Source organism: Epinephelus lanceolatus, chromosome 23, assembly GCF_041903045.1.
Source record: "Epinephelus lanceolatus isolate andai-2023 chromosome 23, ASM4190304v1, whole genome shotgun sequence".
NCBI lineage: Eukaryota > Metazoa > Chordata > Actinopteri > Perciformes > Serranidae > Epinephelus > Epinephelus lanceolatus.
Window position 1 is genome coordinate 26,274,525 of NC_135756.1, and position 27,622 is coordinate 26,302,146.

At 41.8% G+C, this 27,622-nt stretch overlaps 1 protein-coding gene across 2 annotated transcripts; it reads left to right on the forward strand.

Moving 5' to 3' along the window:
* Window positions 1–1,598: 1,598 nt before the first annotated feature.
* On the forward strand, window positions 1,599–27,622 carry mdfic (MyoD family inhibitor domain containing). Of its 2 annotated transcripts, none has more exons than XM_078165180.1 (5): window positions 1,599–1,905; window positions 2,194–2,357; window positions 4,391–4,501; window positions 18,388–18,765; window positions 20,710–21,413. In XM_078165180.1, the coding sequence occupies exons 2-5, from the start codon at window positions 2,264–2,266 to the stop codon at window positions 20,964–20,966; spliced, it is 840 nt and encodes a 279-aa protein (XP_078021306.1). In that variant the 5' UTR covers window positions 1,599–1,905; window positions 2,194–2,263; the 3' UTR covers window positions 20,967–21,413. The 2 variants fall into 2 exon arrangements, with proteins under 2 accessions (XP_078021306.1, XP_033471130.1); XM_033615239.2 differs by lacking the exon at window positions 20,710–21,413 and adding an exon at window positions 24,552–27,622 and having other exon boundaries at window positions 1,605–1,905.

Below are 27,622 nucleotides of genomic sequence, written 5' to 3' on the forward strand. Positions count from 1 at the left end.
CCTGTGTGACTCACTACCCTTTGCCTGATTAAAAACCCTGAACTTTCATCTGAATCTGTGAGTCTGCTTAGTGAGTCCATCTCCTGTTTGTGCTTGATACCAGGGGTGTCAAACTAATTTTGGTTCATGGGCCACAAACAGCCCAATTTGAACTCCAGTGGGTCGCGCCAGTTAAACCATTGCATAATAACTTATAAATGACAATAGCTCAATTTTTTCCCCTTTCTTTTAGTTCTGTTCTGTTTATGTTTATCCATTTACAAAACAAATAATGAAAGCCTGAGATGCAATTTCAACAATATGTCTCAGTTTTTCCACATTCAGTCAGTGTACTACTCATTGTAACTTCTTGTGCATTTTTCCATACACTTTCACTCTTGTGTAGTAATGCTGGCATCACCACACTAAACTAAAGTGGAAGCTATTAAGAAAGCAATTACCTTATCCCCGGCTTTACAAACCACTTAGAAATCAAATTTTTTTGCAGTGCTTTAGCAAGAGGGTTCCATCAATATGGTTTTAAGATAGAAGTCTGTTACAGATTCTTATTTGCAAAATGCTCAAATCTTTAAATGCAACCACAATAGATTTTTATTGTTTTCTCAGTGAACTGTAAGCCTCTGAAACCTATTACATAAAGTGGGCTACTGACTGTTTCACTTGCTGTGGAAACCTTGCACCTTTTTACCTTCACAAGTGCAGCAATATCAGATGTGCAAAGACATCCAGTGGGCCAGATTGGACCCTTTGGAGGCTAGTGCTGTCCCCCAGGCTGTATGTTTGACACCCCTGCAACAGACTCACTGTATTAGGGGTTTTGGGGGGACAATGCTGCCAACACAACCACAGAATCAGATAGAGCCTTTAAAGATCCATTGTATCTCATGATGTTTTACAGCTGCTGTGTCTGACATTCCAAACTGTGACATTCTTTGTATGGCCCTTGGACCTGATGTTACCAAGACCCCATATTGTTACGTTTAAATAAATCATTTCAGGCAGTACACAAAGCATACATTCTCACTCAGTTGCAATTTGAATGATCAGTATTGATGACTGTATTTGATGTCACTAACTTGCTCTGTATTTCATAGTATTCAAAAACATTTAATGCAACTGAATAAAACAAATCCAGACAACTTTTAAATATTCATAATGTAGGTCAACTTTGTTTTTCAAGCTTTGAGCCTTAAGGTGTTGGCCTGCTCTTGACTTTGCAAATAGGAGCTTGAACAAAGTAAACAAAGGAAAATCTCAAAACAGAGTTCAACATGAATGGCAGCTGTTATCACATGATTTCATACCTAAGTCACGTGATAGTTGTTAATTAATCGTCATGACAACAGGGCAACTTCTGGGCAAGTTTGAGTAGTTTTTTTTTTTTAATTACACCTGTAGGCTATCTGAGATTTTAGCTCCAAAGTAGGTTCAACTAAATATGATATTTTGGCAGAAACTTTTTATTTATTTATTCAGCACATATTTCAATATACATACATGGAAAAAGTTCCACTATATTTTGCTTTTTCCAACTTTTGAAGGGGGGCACACATGTTCAGGGAGGGCTTTGTTCACTTCTCTGCCGCCAAGGGAAGCGCAGAGAGGCTTCACTGGCTGTACTGCAGGAATCCGGATATGATGAAAATGTTTGAGTCGCAACTATCCGCAGCAAACTACCGCCACTGAGCGTCGACAGCGTCGCCAGGACTTTTATTGACCGTCAACAACATCTGGACAAAGTTGGACCGGGACACACTGGCTCCTAAAGTTACTGAAAAAAAGTTTTTGGACGCTACTCTTTCACCCACTTTCGTCTTTTCTTCCCAGCGTCTCGGGGACAGAGTCGGAGGAAGGAAGGATGGGAATAAGTCAGCTTTGAAGCGAGGGAGTTGTCATGTTTGAAAGGTAAGTTATGCTTTATAAACAACATGTCCGCTTTAGCTATAAACACTTAGCTAGCGTCCGTCGCTTTTTGAGATAGAAAAGGGAGTGTGTGAACGAATGGGCTGCAGACTTTCAGAAAGTTTATGTAAAAAAGGGAGAGAAGGGGAAATTTCCACTAAGTTTTACTGCAGCTCGACGTCACTTTGTCGGTGTGTGAATAAGCAGACGACTCTGTGAAGTTGAGTAATGACACGGTGTTGCTTTGTGTCTTCAAAGCCTGAGCTAATGATGAGACATTGGTTTTCACAGCGCTGAGGGCTGAGGGAAGGGAGGAACTTCTGCTTCTGCCGTGTGTGTGTCCCAAAAAGACGACTGTCTCATGTCCAAGGAGACTGTCCTTCCTCCGGATGGGCCTGCAGGGCCAGGGAAGGGTCCTCAGCAAGAGACAAGTCCCCTGCTGCCAGCCTCGCAAGGTAAGGGCACTCAGGACAGGCCAGAAATCACCAGCATGGGGGTGTAAAAGTAAAACTGAGGTGTCCAAAGTGAGGTCTGGAGCTCTTCGGGTGTCACAAAAAGGCTCCAGAGGTCCTTCAACAAGATTTAATTTAACTAATATGTCATAAAATGGCAGGAAAGTGAGAAGAAACCTCCCAAAGTGTAAATATGTCAGGCTCTGCTCTGGTTCACTCCTTACAGCATAGCTCTGCTCTCCTCAGGCCTGTCACCCAAATTCTTGTGGTCCACAAGCCAAAAATCAGTCTGTTTGAGCGCTCTGTGGCTTCAGAACATTTAGGAATAACTAATATATGATTCACAGCTCATGTGTACATTAAGTTCTCTGTGTGAATATTTATGGATTGCTTTTTCTCTCCTTGCTGCCAGTGTACGAGCAATAAGGCCGAGCTATAAATATCAGTGACATATCCTGTCAAGAACTCACGTCGCTTGTACGGCCAAACATGGGAGAAAACAAGGGAAAAACCACATATAGAAAATAAGTCAGCGACAGCATTAAGAGATTATCAGTGCATATCAGCATTTCTCAGTCTGCGTGGGACAATATCAGCCTTGTCTTTTTAAATTATATTCATGTGATTTTTTTTTTTTAAGTATACATCAGTATCTGTGCTCCAGTGTTAAGCCTTGATAATGTTTTTGCTTTTTTCCTCTATAAAGTCTGAAGAAACGCCCTGGTGACTATTAACAGCAACCACAGCCAATTATAGTTTTTAATTAACTTTCTAGTTGCCCCTAAGATTATCACATGTAAAATAAGCTTACCCCCACACCCCCTTTTCATTTTTCTTCAAACAAGCAATGAACCGTTAACCATCCTATTTATACCAAGCATCATTATGGCACTGTCAAAAAATAGCAAAGTAGGACAAAGTAAGCAATCACTGGGGCTGCTGGATTGCGAATGGATTTTCGCTGGACCTTCAAAGGCGCTCGCAGTTAAGACTGGATTTCCCCTCTCAGGGGACTGTGGATGTACTGAGAATAGACCAATTTATTTCTAACTGTGATCACTAAATACTGCGATGCATCACACAGTACTGCTGCTAACGCAACTGCCGCTGCCATACATCAGCTCCAAGCTGAGATATGTGCCATATCTATCTAGGGCTGCCGGCCTGCGCCCATCCGTTCCACTCTCCCATCCATCACTGCTTACAAACAGAGAGTGTTGTAGCATCGGAACAAACGCATCAAGCTTCAGCAAGCGACATTGCTAGGTTTTTGCTGAATCATTCTTCACCTTTTTTTCTTTAGAATCGCTGCAAAAGCGGCTCAAGAGACAGTATGTTCTTGAAAGAACTTGCAAGCTATGAGAAAAACTGGGCTGTGAGCAGGCATCTGGCACCATACCAGTGAATAAAGTCATTGTGGAAGGTTTATTTACTGAACAAAGCAGCAGTGTGCAGTGAGCAGAGCGTCAGCGTGTCTTGAAGTCAAGAGGCCAAAAGACGCGGCTTAGAGAGATGAGTGAAACTGTCTCTCGTGTTTTTGCACAGCTATCAGGCTTGGAGTCGTTGCCCGCATACTTTTTCCAATTTAGATGAATGCAGCCTTTATGGCAGTAAAAAGAAACTTGGCAGGTAGAGCACACCCGGGAACAGAAGGAGAGAAAATGAGATCCAGAGCTCTGGCAAGGCCTTCACCTGAACCGCCCCACCATGTTGTGCAATCATTTGCCAGCGGCCTGTGTTTTTTCTGGCAAAAGTAGGCCGAGCGGCCTCCGCACCTCTGGCTCATCCAGCTGTCCCTGATATTTTGTCCACTGTGGCTGACCCTGCAGTAAAAGTGTACATCTGTTTCAGCAGGAATGGCTGTAATGCACGTTAATTTAAAACAGTTGAGCTCGTAATAGGATAACATTAAATTAAACAACTGAAGCCCTCTCTGTTCCTCACTACGCTGCATAATATTTTGCTGCTTAACTTTATGTGCAACAGGTTTCCCTTCTTCCACCTTCTTCTGTAACATTAAATGCTTTTGACCCTAGATGCTTGTGACAGTGAATCGTCAGGAAAAACCTCGTCTCCCAGGAAACCAGCTGCTAAAGGACAAAGTCACGTGACCGAGGAGAAGCCTAATTATTGCGAGCCTGTAAGAAGTAAGTTTTAACGACCTGGGAAAGCTGTGGGCGGACAGCAGGATATCTTGGTGTTATTTTTTAATGATAAACAACAATGAGCCATTTAATTGGGAGAGTGAAAATTATTAACATATTTTGCTTTTGCACATCCAAAAGGTTGAGCTAAACGGCAGTGGGTGTTTAGCAATGTTTTATTTAATATTTAAATACTTCGAATTTCAGCCTCCTTCTTTTTTTTTTTTTTTTTTTATGAACGTGCTCCAACTGTCAAGAAAAGTAGTTGTTATGACAGTTGCACAGTGTACATGCACGAGGCAGGGTCAGCTGGCCAACTAAAATATTAGCTTCAGTGTTTCCAATTAAAATATCAAGATAGCACCGAGGTCTCTTGGCATGTGAGTGGTAGCATGCGTGCGCTCTCATTCTGCCGTAATAACCAAGACTTGGCTGGTTTCTCCATTTTTTGCTTCTCCTTCCAACCCACAGCCCAGTGTTTTGGAAGTGGGGAAATCCTGTTTGTGGTTCTGGCTTTGACTGTTTTAACGCACTGATTGCATCTTAGCCACAATGTTTTTTCCCCCTGTACCAAACATTTACCTATTGGGGAGGAGCTGTGCCAGCTGCTGGAGGCATTTTTCTGTTGAACCTCATCTACAGTGCCATTCAGCTTTCACGCTAAGACAACATTGCAGGGCTATGTTGTTCCTACCAGTAATCTACCATACCAATAACATAGATTGTTAGCTTTTTTCTGCTTCTTCTAATCTGATTTTGAAACTTTGGAAACCTGTGTTTTAACTCTGACATAATCACATTGTTTTATGCAAATGTCCCGACACGTGGAGGTTTTACAAAACAATTATTTGGCATTGAACTGCCCGAGTTACTAGCAGGTCTAATTAAGTCTAGATGCACTCTTGCTCGGGAAAATGACTTGATACTGAGCTACGGATTGCAGGTCACAAAAGGAAAGCGGCTAAAAGCTTTGTGTGTGTGTCTGTGTTTTATTGTTCTTAAGAAGAGTGAGACATGTCAGCAAAGGCTAATAGCAGCTGATTGCTTCCATCCATGTAAGTGCCTAGCTATAATAAGGATTGTGTTTGCGTTTGACACAACAGTTCTTTTGTTTCTAGGTTGTTAACTTTTCCAGGGCGCCTTTTCCTGCCTTTTCTTGGTATCAAGCTTAATGACTTGCCGGTGGCTTGTTTACTGAATCAGCGAGGAAAAGAGATTCAGTTGCAAAAAAAAAGATTTTCTGTCAAGAGGTCTTTCTAGCTTGGCAGGTGTGTGGAGTATTGCACTTCTGGAGGGAGGCATGCTTTTCTTTCATCTCAGCAGATAAGCCCCTGTGACAACAGTTTTGCGTTGTAATTGATGTCGTCCCCCTCGAACATCCACACATACTCTCTCTTTCTCTAATGCACACACACACATGCACACACTCAGACTGACTGGTAAGGGAATTTTAGAGGGAGAAAGACACTACTTCTCTTTTGAGAGAGTTACAAGAACATAAATAGTCATGTCAAATACAGACAAAACCCCCAATCTTGCGCTATGATAATCTTTGTGAAAGTTTTATGTACCCATGTCTATTTGTGGTTAAATTAAAGCTGGAAATTCTTACATCCAGGGGGGGCTCAAGCTAACCTACTTGTGTCATAGTCTTACTCTAGTTTTGTTTGTTGAGGTGACCAATCAGCTCACTTGCTGACAGGGGTAATTGAGAGCTCTCTTCCCTGCAGAAACAGGAAATCAATAAGAAATCATCTGCCCGCCTACATCCTGGCGCTCTCTGTTTTTTCCCCCCTGCTGTCCGATTAAAAGCTTGTGTACAGTATGTGGAAGGTGACTTTTCACAACAAAAGGAAGCCTATTGTAATGTTGTAATAACAGCACATATCCTATTTCGGTTATGATAACAGTGTTTTGACAAGTTGTCTTTTTAACCAGCGGGTCCCCTTAACACAGTAAAGTAAACATGGCAGCGGCTCCATGTTAGTTTTGAAACTGTTCTTCACGAAGCACAGCATGCATTTGCAGGAGAGTACATTAAACGCCACACAATTAATCATCGAGTGTGACCTACAAAGCTGAAATGATCATTATGAACAGAGAATCATAAATTCGCATGGTTAAAAAGATGTTGAAGTGTAGTGGTTCCTGGGATTGCTAACCACTGCGGCTTGTTAGACAAAAAAAAAGTACAATTCTGCCCTTCCTGTTAGGCCGTTGTCAGTGAACGGTTCCTCTGTGGCTCCGCCATTCTGGGGGAGGGAGGGAGAATCTTGTGGGGGAGACAGACATTCCTCAAGAGACCGTTCTGGGTTTTCAAGCAGCTGATATCTCCTGCAAACAGGGCCTCAGCTCTGCAGCCCCTGCCTCAGAATAAATTGCTACCACCCAGCACCAGTTTTAGGAGTTTAATCGTCACATTATTCACAGGATTGTCAAATACTTTTTTTTAAATGCTTCTGTGGTTGATAAAGATGACCTTACTAGCTTCCGAAGAACAGGTCTGTTTTTTTTATCTCAGGAAAAGTCTGTAGTGAGAAAGGAAGGTCAAATAACATGACTGTCTTTTTAAAAAAAGAAAGATATTAGTCTGGCCTTTGTGTGAATCCCTGATTGGACTCTTTAGTAGCACACCTTCAAGGTTATTACCTGTGCGCAGAATTGACCTTTTGGAAGTGAATTTGTGACCCCTAATAAATGCCGTAAAAGGGATTGTTTAACTTGGGAGCGTCTCATACTTGCACCTTTCCTGCAAGAAAAGATTCCTTGACAGTGCAACAATTAAGATTTATATACAAAACTATAAAGCGTTACGATACTAGATGGTTGGCAGAGTAAGACTAAGATAAAACAAAGGGCAAGTGCCTCTTAGTCGTCATTTTCATCATCAGTGCTGAAATATTTTTTGCTGCCCAAGTGTTGAATCAACATTCTCAGACTGTCACACTTTGCCTCATGTATATTCCAAAGTTACTTAAGTACTTTAAAGACTTTTTAACCTCATGCCAGTTTTCTCTCGGAGTGTTTTTTTTTCCAGCCATAGGAAGTGCATGGTGATTGTTGTTATGCAAGATTCATATCTTTATTGTAATCCTCAGAGCCCTGTCTCTGCAGAAATAATGTGTCTAAAGCGCAGACCTATTATAAACGGAACCGTAATTTTCAAGTGATTACTTACCAGTGGGTCATGGAATCAAAAACTGTATAAATAGGGTGAAATGCTAGTGTAGGGGTTGATTAAAATGGCCATTGTAATTCTACCTCTGTTGTAATTATTTTCTCATTGTCTTGGTGCAGATAGATTTCATATGGGAAATTTCAAGTGTGTTAATTAGCATATTTTACCCGAAGTGCCCGAGCCTATTCACTGTTAATTTTTTTTTGAAGATATTCAAAATACTTGAGCCAAATGATTAGATATGCATACCTCAATCCATGGACAGCAGTCTTTAAAGTGCTTATGTTAGATACAAGGCAACATATATAGTTTTTGATTGTGGAGGAAGAGTGTATTTTTTTTTCTTTATTGCAGAGAATCTGAATATTAATAGTAATCTTTCCAAGTCGGGTTTCACACCAATTGACCTTTGTGTCTAACTGGGTCTTGTGTGGAAGAAATACTCAGATCTTTTACTTGAATGAAAGCCATTCGAACTACCCAAGCAAAGTTTGTAAAAGAAAAGTCTTGGATCCAAAGTATTAGCTTTATGAAATGCATGGATATTTTTACATGGATGCAGCAGTTTTCACATTGTAGTTAGTGAAGGCTGTGCAATTTTTGACTGGGTTCTATGTTGTGGGTTAGTTGAAGCTAAGCTAAATCTAGCTTTGGACCCCTTTTTGCCTTCAGAATTGCCTTAATTCTTGGTGGCATAGATTCAACAACGTGCTGGAAATATTCCTCAGAGATTTTGGTCCATATTGACTTCTATCACATAGTTGCTGCAGATTTGTCGACTGCACATTCATGATGTGAATCTCCCATTCCACCACATCCCAAAGGTGCTCTTTTTGATTGAGATCTGGCGACTGTGGAGGCCATTGGAGTACATTGAACTCATTATCATGTTCGGGAAACCAGTTTGAGATGATTTGAGCTTTGTGACATGGTGCATGAACTTCAGCAGGTCACCTTGACCATGTCTACATGCCTAAATGCATTGAGTTGCTGCCATGCGTTTGGCTGATTAGCTATTTGTGTTAACGGGCATGGGTTTTAGTTTCCCCAACCATTTGGCAAGACTTTGATGCAGCAATTCTCCACCCATGCAAACTTGCAATCCAAAGAAAAGTAAAACAGCACTTAAAAGGTGATGCAGTGTAGCTTACCGGTAGCCAGCCGCTGCACTTTTTGGGTGAAAGAGGCAGAGTCCTGAGAGTTGATGGCTTGCCAGCCTCTGGGAACAAGCCAGGAAGTCTGTCATTCGTAACTTTACCTTCCAACAACCTCATCCTCCACTCCGTAAATCCACCAGCAAACCATCTGGCTCCCAGCCTGTCCATTCCCGCTAGCTGACTGCAGCATACTCACTGGATGATGGAGGTAACTGCAGCTTTCTGACAGGTTCGCTAAGCTTGTCTGTTAGTCACAAGAGGCATCACTTTGTTTTGTTTTTGTCAGCCAAATTTCTATTAAGTCTTTAAGTAATTTTGGGCCCCTGGAAAGGTACTTTAATTTTAAATATACTTTCTTGTATGTATTAACAAGTGTAAATGACTTTTTAAAAAAATTGATAAGTATTTTTTTTAAATTCAAATACCTATGTCAGATTATTATTATATTATTAATATAGTATTAGGATTATTATATCAGTGGTATAAAATTGTCTCAAAATTACAGTAATATTGTTTATTGCAATTATTTCTGGAACAATGTATCGTCCAACAAAAGTAGTTATCCTGACAGGCCTGCATACACTATACATAGACAGATGAAATAAACCCAGTCTCCTTTATCTTTTCTATCTTATGTTACCCACACTACCTGTCTGTTTAGCACAGGGGAGGCAGGTGGGCTGCTTGACTCATGTTTACCACCTCCTTAACCAGTGCCACACAAGACAGTCTCAGTGCCTTTTCACAAGCCGCTCACAGAGAGGGAAAGAGAAAAAAAAAAAAAATCAGCCAGTTCAAATGAGAGCAGCGCAGGGGGGATTACTTGGCCTCTAACAGGGTTTTGGCTCCAACATTAAGGTTAAAACCCTTTTCTATTACTGAGATCTCTGCTGATGTTGCCCCCGCCAGCCCCGACCCCCTCGAGCTTCCAGCTCCTTGCCCCCTTCGTGTTTGCAGGTTCAGTGCCTCTCTGCTAGGTCATTCTGTCAGGCCCCCTGATCAGTGGAGGGTGACCGGGGACCAGGGGATGGCTCCCGTCCAGACACACAGACAGCCGCGGCCGAAACAGACCCTGGCTAGTGCAATACACCCCCCCCTCCCACCCACCCCCCCCCCCCCTCTCTTTCAGGCTAGAGCTAAAATCGATATGGGCGTCTCCGTGTTTAAAAAGCCACTCAGAGGCAGACGAGCACCTCTGTCCCAAAGGCTGATCTCTCAGCTTAAGGCCTTGATTGGCATCCTGAAGATGCGAGGCGCTGACCCACAGCTGTCCCATTAGCAGAGGGTTAATGCTGAGATTGATACTGAGCAAATAAAGGAACTAGGTGTGGGGGTATTTTGATAGACTGCCTATCCCCTCTCTGACCCGGAGACAGACCTCAGTTGTATTTTGGCTTTTAGGGAGTGGTAGCGCTACCGCCAGATGCTCATCTCTGACTCCAATAGTGGAGTCTGTGCTGGTGGATCTGCCGCAGATGCACTCTGTATTTATTTGGTGTGTGCGGCTGTCTGTATGTCTGCTGTTCTACATGTGTATGCCTTCGTGTATATGTGTACAAGTACGCATGTGCATGTCTGCGCGCCTGCCGTTGAATTTCAAACAAGCGAGTTTCCTGTGGAACTTCTACTTCAGCAAGGAGATTTTGAAGCTGGTGGAATATTTGAGTCATCGATGTAACTGAAACTGAAAATACCCCAGTTCCCCTCCTTCCCTCCCTCTCCTTCCCCTCCCGTTCACCGCCGCTCTGTTGCTCCGTTTTTGTTTTGAGTCATCAGCGAGGAGAGGGTGGAGCACGTTTTTGGAGTATGGAGCCTGGCAGCTCCCTCAGGCCTGCTCTGAGTCACGTCATAATTGATCTTTCTAGAAATTGTGGTAGCTAGCCGTGTAAAGCCTAAATCCGTGCAGGATGTGCAGCTTTTTAAAGATACTGCACTCGCGCGTTGGGCTGACTTTCTACTACACTCCTTCTCCCCTCTCGGATGGTAAGAAACAGATGAGGGGGAATAAAAGGCGTTTGACAAAGCTTAATGCAGAAACAGGCTCGTACAAATTCATCTCAGAAATGAGGAGAGGACGAGAATAAGGTACCATTTAGTGTCTCTCACAGCAGCCAGGTTGTAAGGCTTTGAACGCTCCTTGATGTCTTGCGTTCTGCTACATTAGTACCACTCAAATTAGCACCATGCCAAATTCCACACAACAGTGGAGAGACTGGAGACTTCTGTGGTCGGAGCTTGGGGGTGCGGGGAGGTGGGCTGAGTGTGAATGACTTCCCCTCAACATGATTCATGTAAGAGAAAATGGCACCTCATTGGGACTTTCAATGATTTAGATAGCAGTCAGACATATTAATCTGGGAAAATGTTCCGTTTTGAAATCAAAGGATAATTGATGACCCCCTTCTCCCCCACCACCATCTCCCCCTTTCTTCCACGCACGCGCGCACACACACACACCTTAGCCAGCCTCATGCACCGAGTATGCTGAGAGGTTCATGTCGTCACATCAAGCTCTTGTCTTTCAAGTTGCCTTTGCTACTGTAAAATGTAATTAAGCAGAACAAGGTCCGAGGGGGTTATTTTTTTCCACTCAATCAGCAGCAAAATTTGAAATTAGTAAATCCCTGACGCCCTGCTTCTCTCTTTGTTGGGTGAAGGCAGTAGCGGTGGTGGTGGTGGGGTTTGGAAATAATATTAAGCTCTGTCTTCGCATGTCACTTCCTCTTCAGCAGGTTGGAGGAGCCAAATTTGAATGGCTGTCAACGAGAATTAAAACAGGGTGGGAAAATAAGTGTGTCACCGCTGAAAACGAGCTGAGCAATATTGACTGATTGGCCCGGAATGGGATGGAAAAACAGACCAAAAAAAAAAAAAAAAAGTGATGTTTCCTGCTTAAATGAGATGCTACACAATATGATCAGCCTTGACAGGTGAAGACAGCTAATAGAGTTCTGTTGCAGGTTGCCATAACACTCCCACACACACATACCGAGCTTGTCACTTTTGCTGATGAGGATCCAATATCAGAGCAGGTAATTTAGCAATCCTCAGCGGTCATCATCATCCGTGCCGCCGCCATCACCATCATTTTATCTTGGATAAATACAAAACATTGTGTGCATGTGTATAAACTGACAGGGCCAGGATTGCTGTTTGATGTCCAGAGTCACATTTTTTTTCATATCTGTTGGAACAAGTGACATTTCTGTTAGCCTGTGTCAGGTCGCCATCCAATTTATGTAAACACCTCAAGACAAGACCACAGAGTTTGCATGGCACCCACATCTTTACACTATGGGAGTCTAATTTTCTAATCAAAAGCTTCTTTTTGGTTGCCAGTTGACATCACCAATTTGTTCTCCTCTCACTCTGCTGATATCTGCATTATATTGATGCTAATCACAGTTAGTGGGTTTTGTTGTGGCGAGACACTTGAATGATGATCCTGGAGCCGCTTGTCTGTTCCTTCCAGTGCGTCCTTCTAGACAATAAAGAAAGTCCTTGTCCCGGAGTTTGGAAGGTCAAACGGTAAACGAGGCTTTGATATGCCCAAGGAAAATTTCAATCAGAGCCCTTTGTAATAACATTCATTGTACTATTTTCCTCTCTCTCTCTCTCTGTGTCCCTCTCACTCTCTCTCTGCAGTATAATTCCCCTGGTTTTGCGTCTATAAATATGGACAGGGAAGATGTATAATTTCTAATGAGAAAATATATCCCTTTGGATTGAAAGGCAGGGGCTGTTCCACACGCTGCTGTTTGTTAGGAGGAGAGATGATACCTCGGGCTGTTTTGGCAGAGAGAGGAGGGGGGTGGTGGTGGTGGCGGTGGTAAGAGGAGTCTGGCTAGGTCATTGCACATTTACAAATTAGCATTTCAATCATGCAGGTACATGGCCAGCCGAGCAGAAAATATACATGTTTTTCTAATACGAGGCACAAAAAGATAAACAAAACACTGTGGCCGTGTTAGTGGAATTAGCATTTCAGAGCTAACTGCCCGTTGCTGTTTGGGACTCACAACTAAAAATAAAGGTGCCACTTTGGCTCTCATATTCCATTCAGTGTTAACTCACAAACTCGTAGCGTTGTGTAATAACGGCTATTAGGAGATAAATACAAGATCTGGATTGTGCTGTTTATTTGGCTGACATTTGAATAACTGTATGCTCACTATGATGGGCATTCTAATAAGCCTAGGCAAACACCTTTCGTCTCTCTTCTCCCTCTTTCTCTCTGTCTCAGGGGCATTAATATTAAAAAGGACTGAGCTTTAGAAACACAGAGCTTGTGCGGTTGTTCACGCCTGCCTTACCTGCGACTCCCGACAAAGCAGTGTGCAAATGAGAATCTCCATACTGCCCTGTTTGACCTCTGTGTTATATTTTCATGTTCTTGACTATTTTAGAATTCTTGTTTATACAGCTCTGTTTTAGCTGACGTGCATGCATGCATATTTCTTCCTGGTAGGTCTACCTCTGTGTGTGTGTGTGTGTGTGTGTGTGTGTGTATGGGTGTGAGATCTAGTAGGCTTGTGACATATATACTGCATATATATGTACTCCTCGTTGTCTTTCTTCTGTCTTTTGGGTGCAATTTCCAGCTCCCTCCTGTAGGACCTATTTTCTGTGACAAAAACGGAGGTGTTTATATACTCAGTTTTACATACAGAGCGCGCAGCTCTGGCGCAGCTCCAGCGCTCTCCAGGCACTCCGGTGCTCGGTCCCTGTGTGGCGCAGCCACTGAAGACTCAGTGACAAATGGCAATTATATTTGTGTGTTCTTCATGAATCCATCAAACACTGGCCTTTTAAAAATGCTCCCTGGATATTTGAGGCTGTCAGCTACTAGTAGCTGGGACCAAATTGGGATGCTGCTTAGACAGTCAAGAACCACTCACCCCCTAGTTTCCCCTGTGATGTGTGTGACAGCGTGTGTAGGGGAATACCATGTTTTATTCAACTACAAATGTACACTCTCAACAGTTGTTGATGTGCTAGAAATAGGGCGGTTACAAATCCAATTTGAAGCGTGTGTGTGTGCATGTGTGTGTCCACTTGTTCCTCCAGAACATGGCGTTTTAATGCAACCTGTCAGGTTGTGTGTGTTCAGTTATCTTAGGACACCTGCCCATCTCTACAAGCTTGTGGCAACTGTACGTATGATTTTTTTTAAAAACTTGCTGGGGGTTGTTCATATCAAATTTTGATGCAGTTTGTGTTTCCTGCAGTGTAGCAGTGCGTCTCTGTTGCTCTGTCAGGATTTATTAACAGGCACAGCTCATATTTGCATTCACAAGCTGAATTCTCGGATGTGGAATTAAACTTTATGTTCAAAAACGTCATTACTGCAGTATATTATCTTGAAATTATGATGTATAAAGTTGTGTAAACCCATAGTTACAGCTCATACAAGTTGTGTGCACACAAAAGTTCACAGCCTGATTAATTTGGATTGATGAATACAATGCAAACATGCACAATGGCTCTTCAGAGTAGGCTTTTTCATGAATCTTTACAGTTTTACAGTACACACTGAACACCCAGTTGCTCTTGGAAACATGCTACGTATTTTTCTTTCACTCCACTGCAGGTACTGTGGAAGTTTTTGATGCCAGCATAGCAGGATTCCAATAGGACTTACTGTGTTTCTGCTTTCTCTCATTACGTCTTCATTTGTCTCACGGTGACTGTACAAGTCTGTCATTGCCATCTTTGACAGTATCATCATTATCATGATCAATGATTATGAATATTACTCCATTGTGTCCATTCGTCTCAGTCACTGTGTTCGTCAGGATAAAAATAAAGTATGCCACTGTGTAAAGACTATCCAGGAACCTGCCACTGAAGCACACTTCTCTGCAGACTTGAACCACTTTTTTGGGCTCTGCAGTGTGTCAGAAACCTGAGTCGCCGCTTATGTACTCTGGGTTTTACGTGGTGGTTTCTTAATAACTATTTATACTTTGGTAAATTGAAAGCTTGACTTCCTCAAAAGGAAAGGTAATTATGCCTCCCAGTCTACTTTGGCCTTTTTGTGCATGAACGTGTGTTTATGTGTGTGTGAGCTTGTGCGGCTAGTTCGTTTAACCCAGATGGGGAAAATGACTGTGTTATTATGCAATATACTACGGGTGATTGATTTAAGAACTGTCATCCTCTAGCTTTGCTGTGTTGTATTGACTTGACAATACTCAAGAAGCAGGTGAATTATTACTACTGTGCAGTGTTAGCTGTGGGTTGTGTGACATGTTTGTGTGTATGTGTAAGGTCTTTGCAAATGAGTTTGGACAACTTAATCATTAGTTATAAAGACAGATTTCCCCTTTGAGTTCCATCGAGCCAGTGCTTTTTGTGTTTACATATGAAAATATGTAGGGCTGTACCCGACTCAGAATTATGTCAGTCAAATCGGATTTGGCTGTTCAATATGAATACCTTAATATTTGTTCCTTTTTTCCTTAGAGAGTTTGAACGGGTAGTAAACAAGTCAGCCCCCTGAGCTAATGCGTGCTAACTATGCTACGAATTGATCGGAAATGTGCAAAAAAAAAAAATCTGACACCAAGCATTAAACAAAATCTAGAGACTGTGTCGTATTTAGTTACTGTGAGGTGTAAATTTACCACTTCTAAGCAGAAGGCAGAAGATAACGTTAATCTTGAAGCCTCTTTTTCTCCAGGCAGCTGCCTCTGTCTTATTCACCCTGGGTCTTGGTCTGCAGCTGTCTGTACCAGAGAGCAGGGTGTAAGCGTGAAGCTAAATCTGGGGACCAAAACGTGTCTACAAGCACACTGCACACTGAGTGACAAAAAAAGACCCAACTGTTGGACTTAAAGAATCACAGTTCACTGAGGGGTCTCCGACTGTTGATTTGAATCCTTTCCTTTCATGGGGGCAGCTCTAAAAATATGTGGCTACATCTAAAGGGATGAGAAAACACTAGCAGCGTGATTAGAAGATTGGCAATTGTACTCCAACCTGTGGAAGTGGAATTAAAGCTTGGAACTTTCACTTTATCCTGGGAGAAGTACATGATACAGATTATATATTAAAATAAATCTTTTCCGCTTCCTCCTAATAGTGCTTCTGATAGCAATTACAAGAATCAACAGCGGCTGATGGAAAACAACCAGTCAAAGTTGAAGAGTCTTTAACTCAGCTGTCAATCACTGCTCGTGAGCTGTGGTCAAACTGTCACACTAGGCAGCACTAATGAAATATGAATTAAGCATTGCCTATCTCTTGCCACAAATGTTTTCAGAGACATATTTTACTGTACTGTTTAGCTGTAATTTGAGAAAGTGTGATCCATCTGCAGTAGAGCAGTAAAACAAGCACTGCCCACTGGCCCAAGCAGCTACTACTATAAGTACTATTGTAAGGATATAGTGACAGTTTCAGCAAATATGACAAAAGGTTACTTTAAATCAACAACTGTAGCATTAAGACAAATTTTAAGAATAAATCTAAGTAACTTTGTTTCTTGAAATAGGTCATAGCTAGGTGAATAGCTAACTTTTGGTTTGTGATTTTTGTTTATTATAACAGTACGTCAGCTGACTACAGCACTACTGTTCTGTGCACCTTGAAGTAACAGTTGCACAACCGGATTTCTATAATGTGATACTACTTTAACAGTTTCAGGGATCAATTTGAATTGAAATGTCATCTTGGTAAGGCACGAATCATCCTTGGCCAACCAAAGGCCCACTTTGTTGATATGTAGAAACTATGGTGTGGGCGCATTAAAGAAAAAGACTGATAAGAAAAACTCAAGGTGCATCTATTAAAAGAACGGGTGAAAACGTGGCAAGTTGCAGCTGTCAGAGGTAAAACCTAAGAACAACAACAGATGTAGCCTACTCTGAGTCTCCTTGTTAGCAAGCTTTAGTCTCTCCACACATTGTCATGGGCGGGCTGCAAGGCTTTTGTCTTTTGGAGAAGAAAAATCCATCAACCTGGGCTTAAATCACTGCATAATGAATTCTATCGTGTGCTACCCAGTTGTCTAATTCAAATTGCATGGAATCCTGATCCCTAAAGTCTATATTTGTTTATCGAGGCAGCATGCAGAAGCCTGAATGAGGAGAAGGCAAAAACCCAGTGCGTGTATTTAATTGCTTTGTTTTACATCCACATTCACGTCCGGCCTCTCCCAGGGTGATGTGTTGTTAAAATGCGCAAGGCCCCGATTCCCACACTCTCTCTCTCTCTCTCTTGTTAACTGTAATTGCACTTGTTGGTGAGCTGACAGAAAGAAAATAGAGATGGAAAGAAATTTCCAGCATCATGTTAAGTTCACATTCAGTTTGCATCCACTTTGGAAAATTTGATTTTTGGACAGCTGCAAAACACTTAAACAAAGCTGCAGAGGTTTTCTTCAGCTGTTAAATAAGGCAGAATTTGGTGGTGAAGATACCATATATTCAGTGTATATACAGAAAGTATAGAATAGGGAAAATGAATAAGTATGGTTCACACAGACAGATTTAAAAAGGGATGAATAATTCACAAAATCTCAAGTTAACCATGCACTGGTGGCGCGTGCACATGCACAGTGGCTCTGATGTGGAGGGAAGGTAATGTAGGAGTAACTCCCAGTAGAGCTGAATGTGCAGGTGTTCCTCTCAGTAAAATGCCACCTCCTTTGCTCGCTCACATCCTCAGCCTTCTTTCTTATCAGACAGGTCGCTGTCTCCTGACTTTCTGTTGCTGTCACACACACACTTAGAAAGGCTATCTCTGAGCTTTCAGAGGAAAGGAGATCATTACTGTTGCAGACAGCAGCTATTTTGTATATGCACACTATCACAGGCTCGCTTTCTCTTTTTTCCGCATTAATCTCTCTTCCTCGTACACTGTCTTAACTCACCTGGGTACTGCTCCTGCAAATGTCTGTGTCTGCCTACAGCGGTGGCTTTTGTGAACCTGTCACATATAAGGTTTCCTATATCTCTCCGCTTCTTTCTGTCATTCTGGGTTGAAATGTTTGCCGTGTGATCGATATGATCATGTTAGGAAACGCTGGCAAGATTTGCTGAGAATTATTTAGCTGAGAGTGGTGTGTCTCCATTACTGTGTTCGGCTCGTAAGAACAGAACATCACAAGCTACAGCGACTTTATATGTGAGTAAAAGGTATGAAGTGCAGAGAGTGCAAGTTCTCCAGTTAAAATAAAGTTACAGGGTTATCACGCGTTTACCCCCAGAAGGGTAGGAGGAATCTACAACTCTTTGTCTTCCATAAAAGTAGACGCTACAAAAAAGTTGTTAAAGTAAACCACTTACTTTTGATGCTCTTGTATTTTACATTTATATCAAAAACGTACATTTGAATAAATAAGCACACCCTCTGTTTTGTTTCTATATTCAGTTTCATTTTAATGACTTGTAATATGACACTGAGCTTGCAGGTGTTTCAGCTGAATCAATGCAATAACCACTTAACTGTCCTGAAATATGGATTTAATTTATTCAGCTGAAACTACAGACTCAACTCTTTACTAAACATGAGTGTAAATGAATTCTTTTTCTTCTCGTGTCTCCCTCCAGCTCAACCCCAGTCTCAGCCAGTGCCCTCGGAGCCTGCCGAGGGAGAAGCTGGCAAGGACCAAAATGGCTTTCGCCACAACAGCACTGGCACGCCTGCGCTGAGCAACGGCAACGGCATCCACCCTGGCATCAGCGGGGCCGGGGCCACGCGCACATGCTCCTGTGGTGCCAACATCAGCATGGGCGCCACGGGTGGGTCAGGCTCTGGCACAAGAGCAGCCGCGACCGTGACGACGGAGCAGCCCAGGAAGCATCCGTCCACGCCTGTGTCTGAGAGGGTGCAAAGGAAATTGAGGTCCAGCTTGTCAGTCAACAGTGACAGCAGCCGACGCAGCAAAGGCAGTTCAACGGGGTCACAGAAGCCTCCTTTACCAGAGGGTGAGTATCCACACACAAGGTATGATGACAGCGAGGGAAAGAGAGCACAGACCAACACACAGACACAATGATACTAACTGTTCTAACGCTTGTGTGCTTGCATTCATCTTTTTCTGCATCCTATCTTGTGCTCATATATTCTGTTCATGAATTCACTCGTCAGACATAGGGATGTCTCAAATATTGACGCAACTTGGTATATTTTTTTATTTTTAAAATGTTTTGTGTTGTGTATAAAAAGGCAGATCAAGTTTATTGTAACAAATTGTGCTCCTGATACATCAGCATTGAAAAACACCCGACTGTTTGTTACATATATCTTTATGTATCTCTGGGAGGCGCGCTACATTAAGCTAGCTCGTTGCAATATGGTTAGTAACGCCATTACCAGACCAGAGATAGAAGATCCTACTGACATGTCTGGCAGTTGGAGCCAATTCAGTTTCACTGTGAATTATGTGGGTGATAGCAAGGAAGTGGTACAACGGTAGACACCAAGCCAAACAACAAGCCTCTGCAAAGCTACAGAATCTCCTTAGCAAGCAGCTAACTCAATAGCACAGTAACATACACGCTCTCCGAGCCAAAGCACAGGCCGCTCCACGGTTACAGACTCTTGTTGGCAGCTATGCCAACAGCACACACAGCCTGTGGTTGCACACACCCACTGAAACAGAGAAGGAGATCCGCTGCGTGGCTATAGCCTCTCGTTCAGCTGCAAACAGCCGCTAATGTTAGCAGTAACTGGGTAGCACGGGTAGCACATTTGGCCGGTAAGACTAAAAGGTATTTTAATGACAGATTTTTTTTATATGATTATGGCACTGACTAGAGATGTTTATTCATCTATTTATTAGAGTGAAAGAGTAAAGAAAGCTTGTTGGATGTAGCGAACTTGCTCACACACAGTGGGCAAAAGAACTGACACTGATACATGTTCTCTGATGTCAGTAGTAACAAAGTATTTATATAGGAGGGAAGGGGTTATGTTAAAGATGGCTCCAGTGTGTAATCTAGTAGGTTTTAAGGCCTACCCAAAAAATCCTGAACACAGAACAGTGAAAAACAGTTCAACGGTCTAACTCCACAATTCAGTACTACACAGTTTTTAACAAGTGTTTTCTAACACGTATAATAGGTTAAGATAGAAATCACTGATTTTGCTTTACCCGAACTGTAAGGAGCCCATTTCAGCTAGACTGTACTTCATAATTCGTACAAAAAAAAAGGTTTTCATACATTTAAACTACTACATTTTTGTTTTTATCAGGAGATGTTTTTGTTTTATATGCTGGTAAAAACAAAAACACCCTAAAAGACTGGTCACTCGGGTATAGCTACATCATTTTTCAAAGTCAAAAAAGTTCATACTTTATGATGTTATCTTTAATAAATAAATGAATTAAAATAACATGAAATAAAAATTAAAAACAATTTTAAAATCAAGGAAATTTCTTTGGCATTTCTACTTTTAGCTGTATTGAAAACTGTGACACCATTGTATCCTAGCGAACCAAACCCTTAATTTTGTGAACTGTTACACCCCTGATATAGATAGTTTAATTTATAAATATTTTAAAGACAGAAATGCAACAAGCAATTCTTGGTCTTATATAATGAATTGGTCTGTGCTTTGCAACTGTATTATGTAGAAAAATATAAATGTCATGTCTGGCAAAAACACCCGATCAAGTCATCCCTAATCTGCAGCTGCACAGTGGAATGATAGGCTATCAAGCCATCACCATCAAAGTGATTTCTCTGTTAGAGGGGCTATTCTTGCGAGGCTCTCCTGGAATAATACCCTCTTAGATATTGATAATAAATTCTTACCTTCTCTCACCTTTTAATGATGGGAGTGCATGACCTCTCATATTTATCACTCCCGTCAAGCAAATGACATCTTATCCCACTCCTGTGCCTTTTATTTTCTTTAACAACAAGTCAGAGAGTCCGTTTGCCATGCGGGGAAGCCGTCACTTTGTCAGGTGCAAGGCGGAGGTGAGTCCAGTAATGAAGCCGGTCGGCTGGCCCTTTTCCATTGGGGAGATAGGTGTGACCGTCTAACGAGGCCTGAGAGCACGGGGTGCCTATTAAAAGTCGTGACCAGCCTTCTTCGGGCCCCTCACGGCCCCTCACACCTCTCTGGGCCCTTTCTGGCTCTCCCTACATCCCGTCAGCACCACCCTGACCCTCATTAACGTTGCATCCCTTCTCCTGCTATTGTACTCTGTGGCTGTGTGTGTGTGTGTGTGTTTGTGGACATGCATGTGTTCTCTTGGTGTTGTGCTGCATGGACAATATGAGGGGTTAAGGCATGTTTCATTCATCGAACTCAAGGCCTTTGCTGTTTTGTCTTTTTATGTGGGCTTTTACTCCAAGGTGAAGATGGAAAATAAGATGTGATGTGATGTGTTATTAAAAGATTCACAATGGTCAGGTTGAGATATAAGTTTAAATGAAGGAGAAAAGTGGGCAGTCAGATCTTTATTTGATGATGCTTGACTTGAAATATGCATCAGATTGAGTTGCAGGGGATCAAAACATGAAGGCGCACGCACACATGCACAACATTTCACATGGAAAGGTGGGATGCATGCACCAGAGATATTCCAGACATGTCATGTTTTCAACATCTTAATTGGTAAAGAAGAGAGGAGAGGGTGCATAAATATATATATATATATATATATATATATATATATATATATATATATATATAAATCAATGAAACAACAGCAGCTCAACAAGTCTGTCTCATTATGGTTTTTGTGTTGCTTATTTGCAGACGCGAGAGCTCTCAGAATCAATATGTTCGCTTTCAACTATTTATTTCCCCCCGGAAAACAGCCAAGCTGTGGTGTTTGAATGTTTACACGGATTAACATAATCTGTTTGCCTGTGAAATTAGCCTCCTAAACAGCCCCCTGAACACAGGAAATAACAGGCGTAAGCTAGCAGGAGCTAGCTCTGGGGATTCTCCCGCTCCCTGTGTTTCTTGGCACATGCCGTTGGCACCGCAGCCAATCTGTGATAACACCGAGGCTTCTGAGGAGTCATTTATCCACACTGCTTTTGTTCAGCAGGGTGGGTCGTCTCCACTCTTGTCATCCAGTTTGTGTTTTTGTTAATTGTGTGTAATCAGTTAAGGTCTCCAAGCTGCTTTAGGCTCATTTGGAGATTTAGGGCCAAGGCCGCGAGCATAGTCTTTGCCTAAGCTATAAACCACCATGTGTTTGTGTGTGTTAGCTTTGACTTTTCCCTCCGTCATGCATTATAAACAGGCCTGCTTTAAAGTGCATGTGCTGGACCTTCACTATCCAGCCCACATCCGCTGCCCTCTTTACCCATGTGTGCCTTCTTCTGTGCATTTCCATGGCCACCAAGGCTTTGTCTGATCAATCTCTCTCTCTTCATCTTTGTCTGTCTAGCCATCTTGCCCTCGCTCTCCCTCTTTGTGAGTTTGAATGTTTTGCACAGCTTGCCGCTCTGAGGCCCATCCAGCTTGTTTTGTGTCATGCCGCTCCCTTTTTTTTGATGTTAGCTTTCCAGATGTCTCAAACTATTTCCTCAGAGGCGCCGGACGCTGTTTTTTGGCCTCTGCAAACTCTGAGCTTCATCGCCGCTCACTGACATTAAACAGGAGCGGTGTCAGTGTGTGCTGTTCTGTCTGTCTGTTGGTTGGTTTCACTCAGTGTCTCTGTCTGCCTTTCTGTCTGTCTCTCTCTGTTTTCATGGAGATGTGCCTTGCGTCCAGCTCTCTTGTGTACAGTATACGACCCCCCCTCTCGCTCCCCTCCTCCTTACTGGCTTCTCTAAGATCCAGACTAATCGCTGGTGTTGAATTATACATCCAAGTGAATAGCTGAGATGGCCGGCCGCTGCTTAATGCCTGTGTACTGTGTTTATACCCTATTCACAGCCTACTGTTACATTCTGAAAGCTTGCATGGCTATACCCTCTGGGTCTTTCAAAGTTTGTTAGGCTGAACTCTGAGGTTTTGTGCATGGAGTTTGGCCAGGCAACGTTTATTCTTCTCAGTGGCATTTTGTAGCACTCAGATAGCACCAGTACAGAGTGCAGTATGAGTTTGGTTATGCTCGTATGAAACAAATCCACAACCTGCCCAACAGCAATTTACTGCATGTCCACCAGATGTTCAGAAGTGAATTTATTCTCATGCATCTTCCATCACTGCCAGTGTTATGGCCTCAGATAAGGATAATAAGATGCATTCAAACTTCAGGCACCCTTACAGACACACACACACACACACACACACACGTACGCACGCTTGCTCGTTTCATGTTCCCTTCTCTATCTTGTTTGTATCACAGTCAGCTAGTGCTTCTGGTCAGCTCTGCAGCCCTGAGCACTGCAAAAAATAGGGTAAAAAAAAAAAAAATCCCCTCTACTTTGATTAATCAAACATGAGCATCCAGCGGTCCTCAGCTTGCCTTCCCATGCCGTCTTCCACACTCTCTTCCTTTCGCTCTCCCTCTAACCCAATCAGTAACAGCCCCTTCTGACAGCTCAAGATGGGCTGATGAAAGTTATGCAAATGTGGCCTGTTTGTAATGCTATTTTTCTGCATCCATCCACATCATGTCTTTTTAACACTCCAAAGCAGTGGCACTCTACTGGCCTTGGTTCAAAAGGGAAGACAGCTGCAAGGAGTGTATGCCAGGCACACTTACCAAGTGATATTTAGTATGATTTAGTGACTTAGATCAGACTAAGGAAATTCTGGTGTGGAAGATAAATAGTGTACATCACATATTTGTGCAGCAGTCTATCTACGGGCCATGCAGAAATAATCTTTGTTCTGTATTTGATCAGTGTGGAAACCACTTTAGATTTTTTTTCACTTTATTCTTTACTACTTTGCATTTTGTCAAAGTTTTATTCCAAATTTAACTATTTGGAAAAAAGCAACTTTAGCTTTTATAGTGTGGCTGATAACTTAAGATCAGGTTAATTAAAAAAAGTAAATTAAGGTGTTGGATTTGATCACATTACTGTACATAACTATGTTGAGAAATTAAAGCTTATGTTTCATCCGAGTTAAAAAAGTCTGAAAGAAAACTCTGCATCCTGCACTGATACACTGCGTCAGTGGAAATAAAACATTAATTTGTTCTTTTTCATTACCTGTTCAACACAGTAGCATTTTAATGAAACTAATTCAGCCATTCAGAAACAGATTTGTGATGGTTAATGGGTATATTGGTAATTTAAAGGGGAACTCTTTATCGGTGTGTAACAACAAGCTGAAAGTTGCCGCCAGCTATTTAAGGACGGTCTGTGAGGAGGTTAAATGTTAATCAGAGGTGTGCGCATTGCTGGCATTAATCCACCTATTTACTGGGAGAGACTCTTGGACTTTGCTAATCATCTTTGTGTGATCAGCTGAGCAGTTTGCATGATAATGCCACAATTATTTAACAGTCCGTTAATCAAAACTGCAGGAGAGGAATCCATTTCTTTGAATTTCTCTTATTTCCTTCAGCCCTCCCTCCTGCCTAGTTAGCCCTCACCCTTTTGCCGAATATCTACTCTGTTCCACCTGTCAGCCTGCTGTGCATGCAAGTCCTCATTCACCCACTCTGCTCTGCGCTGCTTTCATTAACGGGCACTAATTTGAGGTGAATTCAGAGTATTACCATTTTAATTTATTACAGATACATCTTTGTATTTTGAATATTTGTGTCTGTTTTTGTTCACTGTGATTTATTTTACTCATATGTGTACAACCCCTCACCGTGGCCGTTTTGATGCCAACCCAGACTGCTGCGTCCACTGCATCTTGGCCTGCCTGTTCTGCGAGTTCCTGACACTCTGCAACATGGTGGTGACCCAGGCCTCGTGCGGCGCATGCACATCAGAGGCGTGCTGCTGCTGCTGCTGCACCGACGACCTGGGCGACGATTGCAACTGCCCCTGTGATATGGATTGTGGCATCATGGATGCCTGCTGTGAGTCCTCAGATTGCCTGGAAATCTGTATGGAGTGCTGCGGCATCTGCTTCCCCACATAGGGAGGCCTGCGCTGGAGGAGAGCGGCGTTTCTCTGCGGGGGGATAACTGGACTCTGGATGGAAGAATGGAAGGAAACTGCTGCTGCTGCTGTCACTTTGAATTCAGCAACAGGCAGAGGTTGTGTGTGAGTGTGTGTTTGTGTGTGTGTGTGTGTGTGTGTGTGTGTGTGTGTGTGTGTGTGATGGTCAGCATATGTGTTTGTGAATGTCCTGTTGAGTGTGTGTGTGTTTGAGTAAAGCATGCCTTGAAAGATGTATTTTGACACTGGGCTTCCAGCTCAGCAGGGGCTTGGAGTAACTCCAGATATATGAACACGTCAGTTAAATCTTCAGTTTATCGTAAGTTGTTTCTGTTACATATTCTATCCTTTGCGTAAAAAGTATTATCGCAGACTGCCTGAAAGATTTTATTGTTACATCAGGAATGCTGTCTAATTGTATCTTGCCTTTGTAGTCATTTTGATGATCGACGTGTCGTGTACACCAACCAAAATGATTTATGTACTCTGATTTAATTTCAATACATGTGTTTCTTTTTTTGATGCTCAAAAACTGAGGTTGCGGTCTTAGTACTGTACAACACTGTAAAAGGTTTATGTGACATTCCATACAATCTTAGTTGCATACTGTAGTTTTGCAACTTTCATTTACAGTTATCTACTGTAGCACTGTAGAACAGTTGAAACTGGTGAAATATTACAGGTGAATCAGGACTTCAGAAATGCTACTATCTAAAACCAAAAGTAAAGAATGTGCCTGTTTTAGGATGTTTTTACTTTTACGAGAAAAAATCTGCACAAAAATGACTGATAAGCACACAATTGTTTGCTTATTCATGCTGGAAAGTCTATGAAAACATGTTTTTTTCCAATTAATGTCATCTCTCCTGATTTGGGAGCCTCGGGTTTACTGGAAATACAGCACAGATACTCACCTTTTTGATGAAGCAAAAGAGGTTCTGACCAGCTCATTACAACGTGAAGATAGACAGTGGGCCTCATGCAGAAACATTCTCTTAAATTACTTTTACATTTTGTCTTAATTTTCTACGAAAAGTCGACTCCAGAAGCACCAAACTTTCTTAACCATCCAAATCTGCTCTTACCCAAGTGGCTGACTGTTTCCTCTCCCAAAACAGTATACAAGCACAATGCAAATACCCTGGCATATACCCAAGAAGTCGAGGGATGACACCAAAAAAGGTCTCTAAGAAGAATAACTTCAGCAGTAGTGAAATCAATGTACTGTTAAATAAACTTAAACAAAGTAAACTTGATTTTTCAGAGCGTCAGTTCTGGAATTTCAGGAAAACCAAAAACCAAAAAATGGTAAAACATTGGTGATGCTGTAAAAGCATTGTCAGCAGAGGGCCAAGGCATCTGAGAGCAGTAATGGAGCCATTTAGAAGCTGAACGATTTTATAATATTTAATTTTATTTTATCTTTTTTTTTTTTTTTAATCATTCGAGAGTTTTTATAGTCTTAATTAGGATCAGTGGACTAATAGTATTTCTTAAGCCCACACATTTAATAATACCGTCATTATACAAATACTGTTAAACATATTTTAATATAAATTTGATTCTATGATATTCATGCTTTTATTTACGTTCCTCAAATTCGAAACTTGTGTTTCCTTGCCTTTAACAACAATTTGTAGACTGAAACATCGACATATAGAAAAGAGCTAAATTAAGAAAACATTGGTGGGCCTTAGAAGTCAGAAGGTACGTACAAAATGAGAACAAATCGTGGTTACAAAAAAAAGAGGACATTTGTTATATAGCCTCCTGCATGAGGCCCATTGTGTACAGCTCTTTATTTCTATGTGAGCCCTCCTCGCATGTTAGCCATCAACGATTAGGCTTTGTCAGCTGCACATGGTACAAGTCTTTTCTGTGATGCTATTTTACATACATACTGTGTAAGTATGACTTGTTGAACTGCACTCCCGTTCACGAGGGGTGTGATATGGAATTAAAAAATGGTGACCCTGGTTGCCATATAAGCCGCTTTCGGGTATCAAGCCCAGTGACTCACAATACAAAAAAGGAATCATGAACTGTCATGTTGAAATGGTAAACTAATGCAGGGTAAAGGCAGTTTTCTTCTCCTTTTTTTTTTTTTTCTCTGTCCCCTAATTCTGTGTATCTCGAGATGAGTTTGTGGTGAATCACCAGCGGAGTCATTTTCTTGTCTTGGAGATCCGCTTTGATGTTGTTTAAGTGATGATGCTTAATGCTGGCCTTCATTAGCACTGCTTACTAACTGGTTACAAAAAAAACGTCCCTTCCTAACGCCAACAAAGATAATGTGCTGTCATGTACAGCCTGTCTTAATGGCGCACTGTTATTGTGTGTGAGGAGGTTGGATAGGCACCTCTGCAGCAGATAATGTGCAGAAAGTAAACCTCATTTTCATTTTTATGATTAACTTGTGCCAAGAGTGTCAAGAAAATACTTTAGATAATGTGAAGAATTCATTTAAACAGAAAAAAAAATGTATACATGTAGCTACAGTAGTTGTCCTCTTATACTATACTGTTGTATGATTTATTTCTTCTGTGCCTTACACTTGATCCTTCTCATTTTCATCTTGATACAACTCAACTCAGAGCTCACAGCTCATTTTCTTAGTTTTGTACATTATCTTCAGTCTCAAAGAGAACTGTTTTTTAAAATAAATCTTCCAAAAAAATATTACTGGTTTGCACACAGTTTTTAAACAATACATTTCTGTCTCTTCTTCCTTTGTGTTCCAGTTGTTAACCAGCAAACTCTTTACAATTCACCTGGGTAATAAATGTGACTTACAAACCTC

What these genes read in the sequence shown, in the direction of transcription:
- mdfic (XM_078165180.1), top strand. Translation starts at nt 2,264, where the DNA reads ATGTCCAAGGAGACTGTCCTTCCTCCGGATGGGCCTGCAGGGCCAGGG. An exon ending in TTATTGCGAGCCTGTAAGAA is followed by an intron (nt 4,502 to 18,387) that starts GTAAGTTTTAAC and finishes GTCTCCCTCCAG; the next exon opens with CTCAACCCCAGTCTCAGCCA. An exon ending in GAAGCCTCCTTTACCAGAGG is followed by an intron (nt 18,766 to 20,709) that starts GTGAGTATCCAC and finishes TTTAACAACAAG; the next exon opens with TCAGAGAGTCCGTTTGCCAT.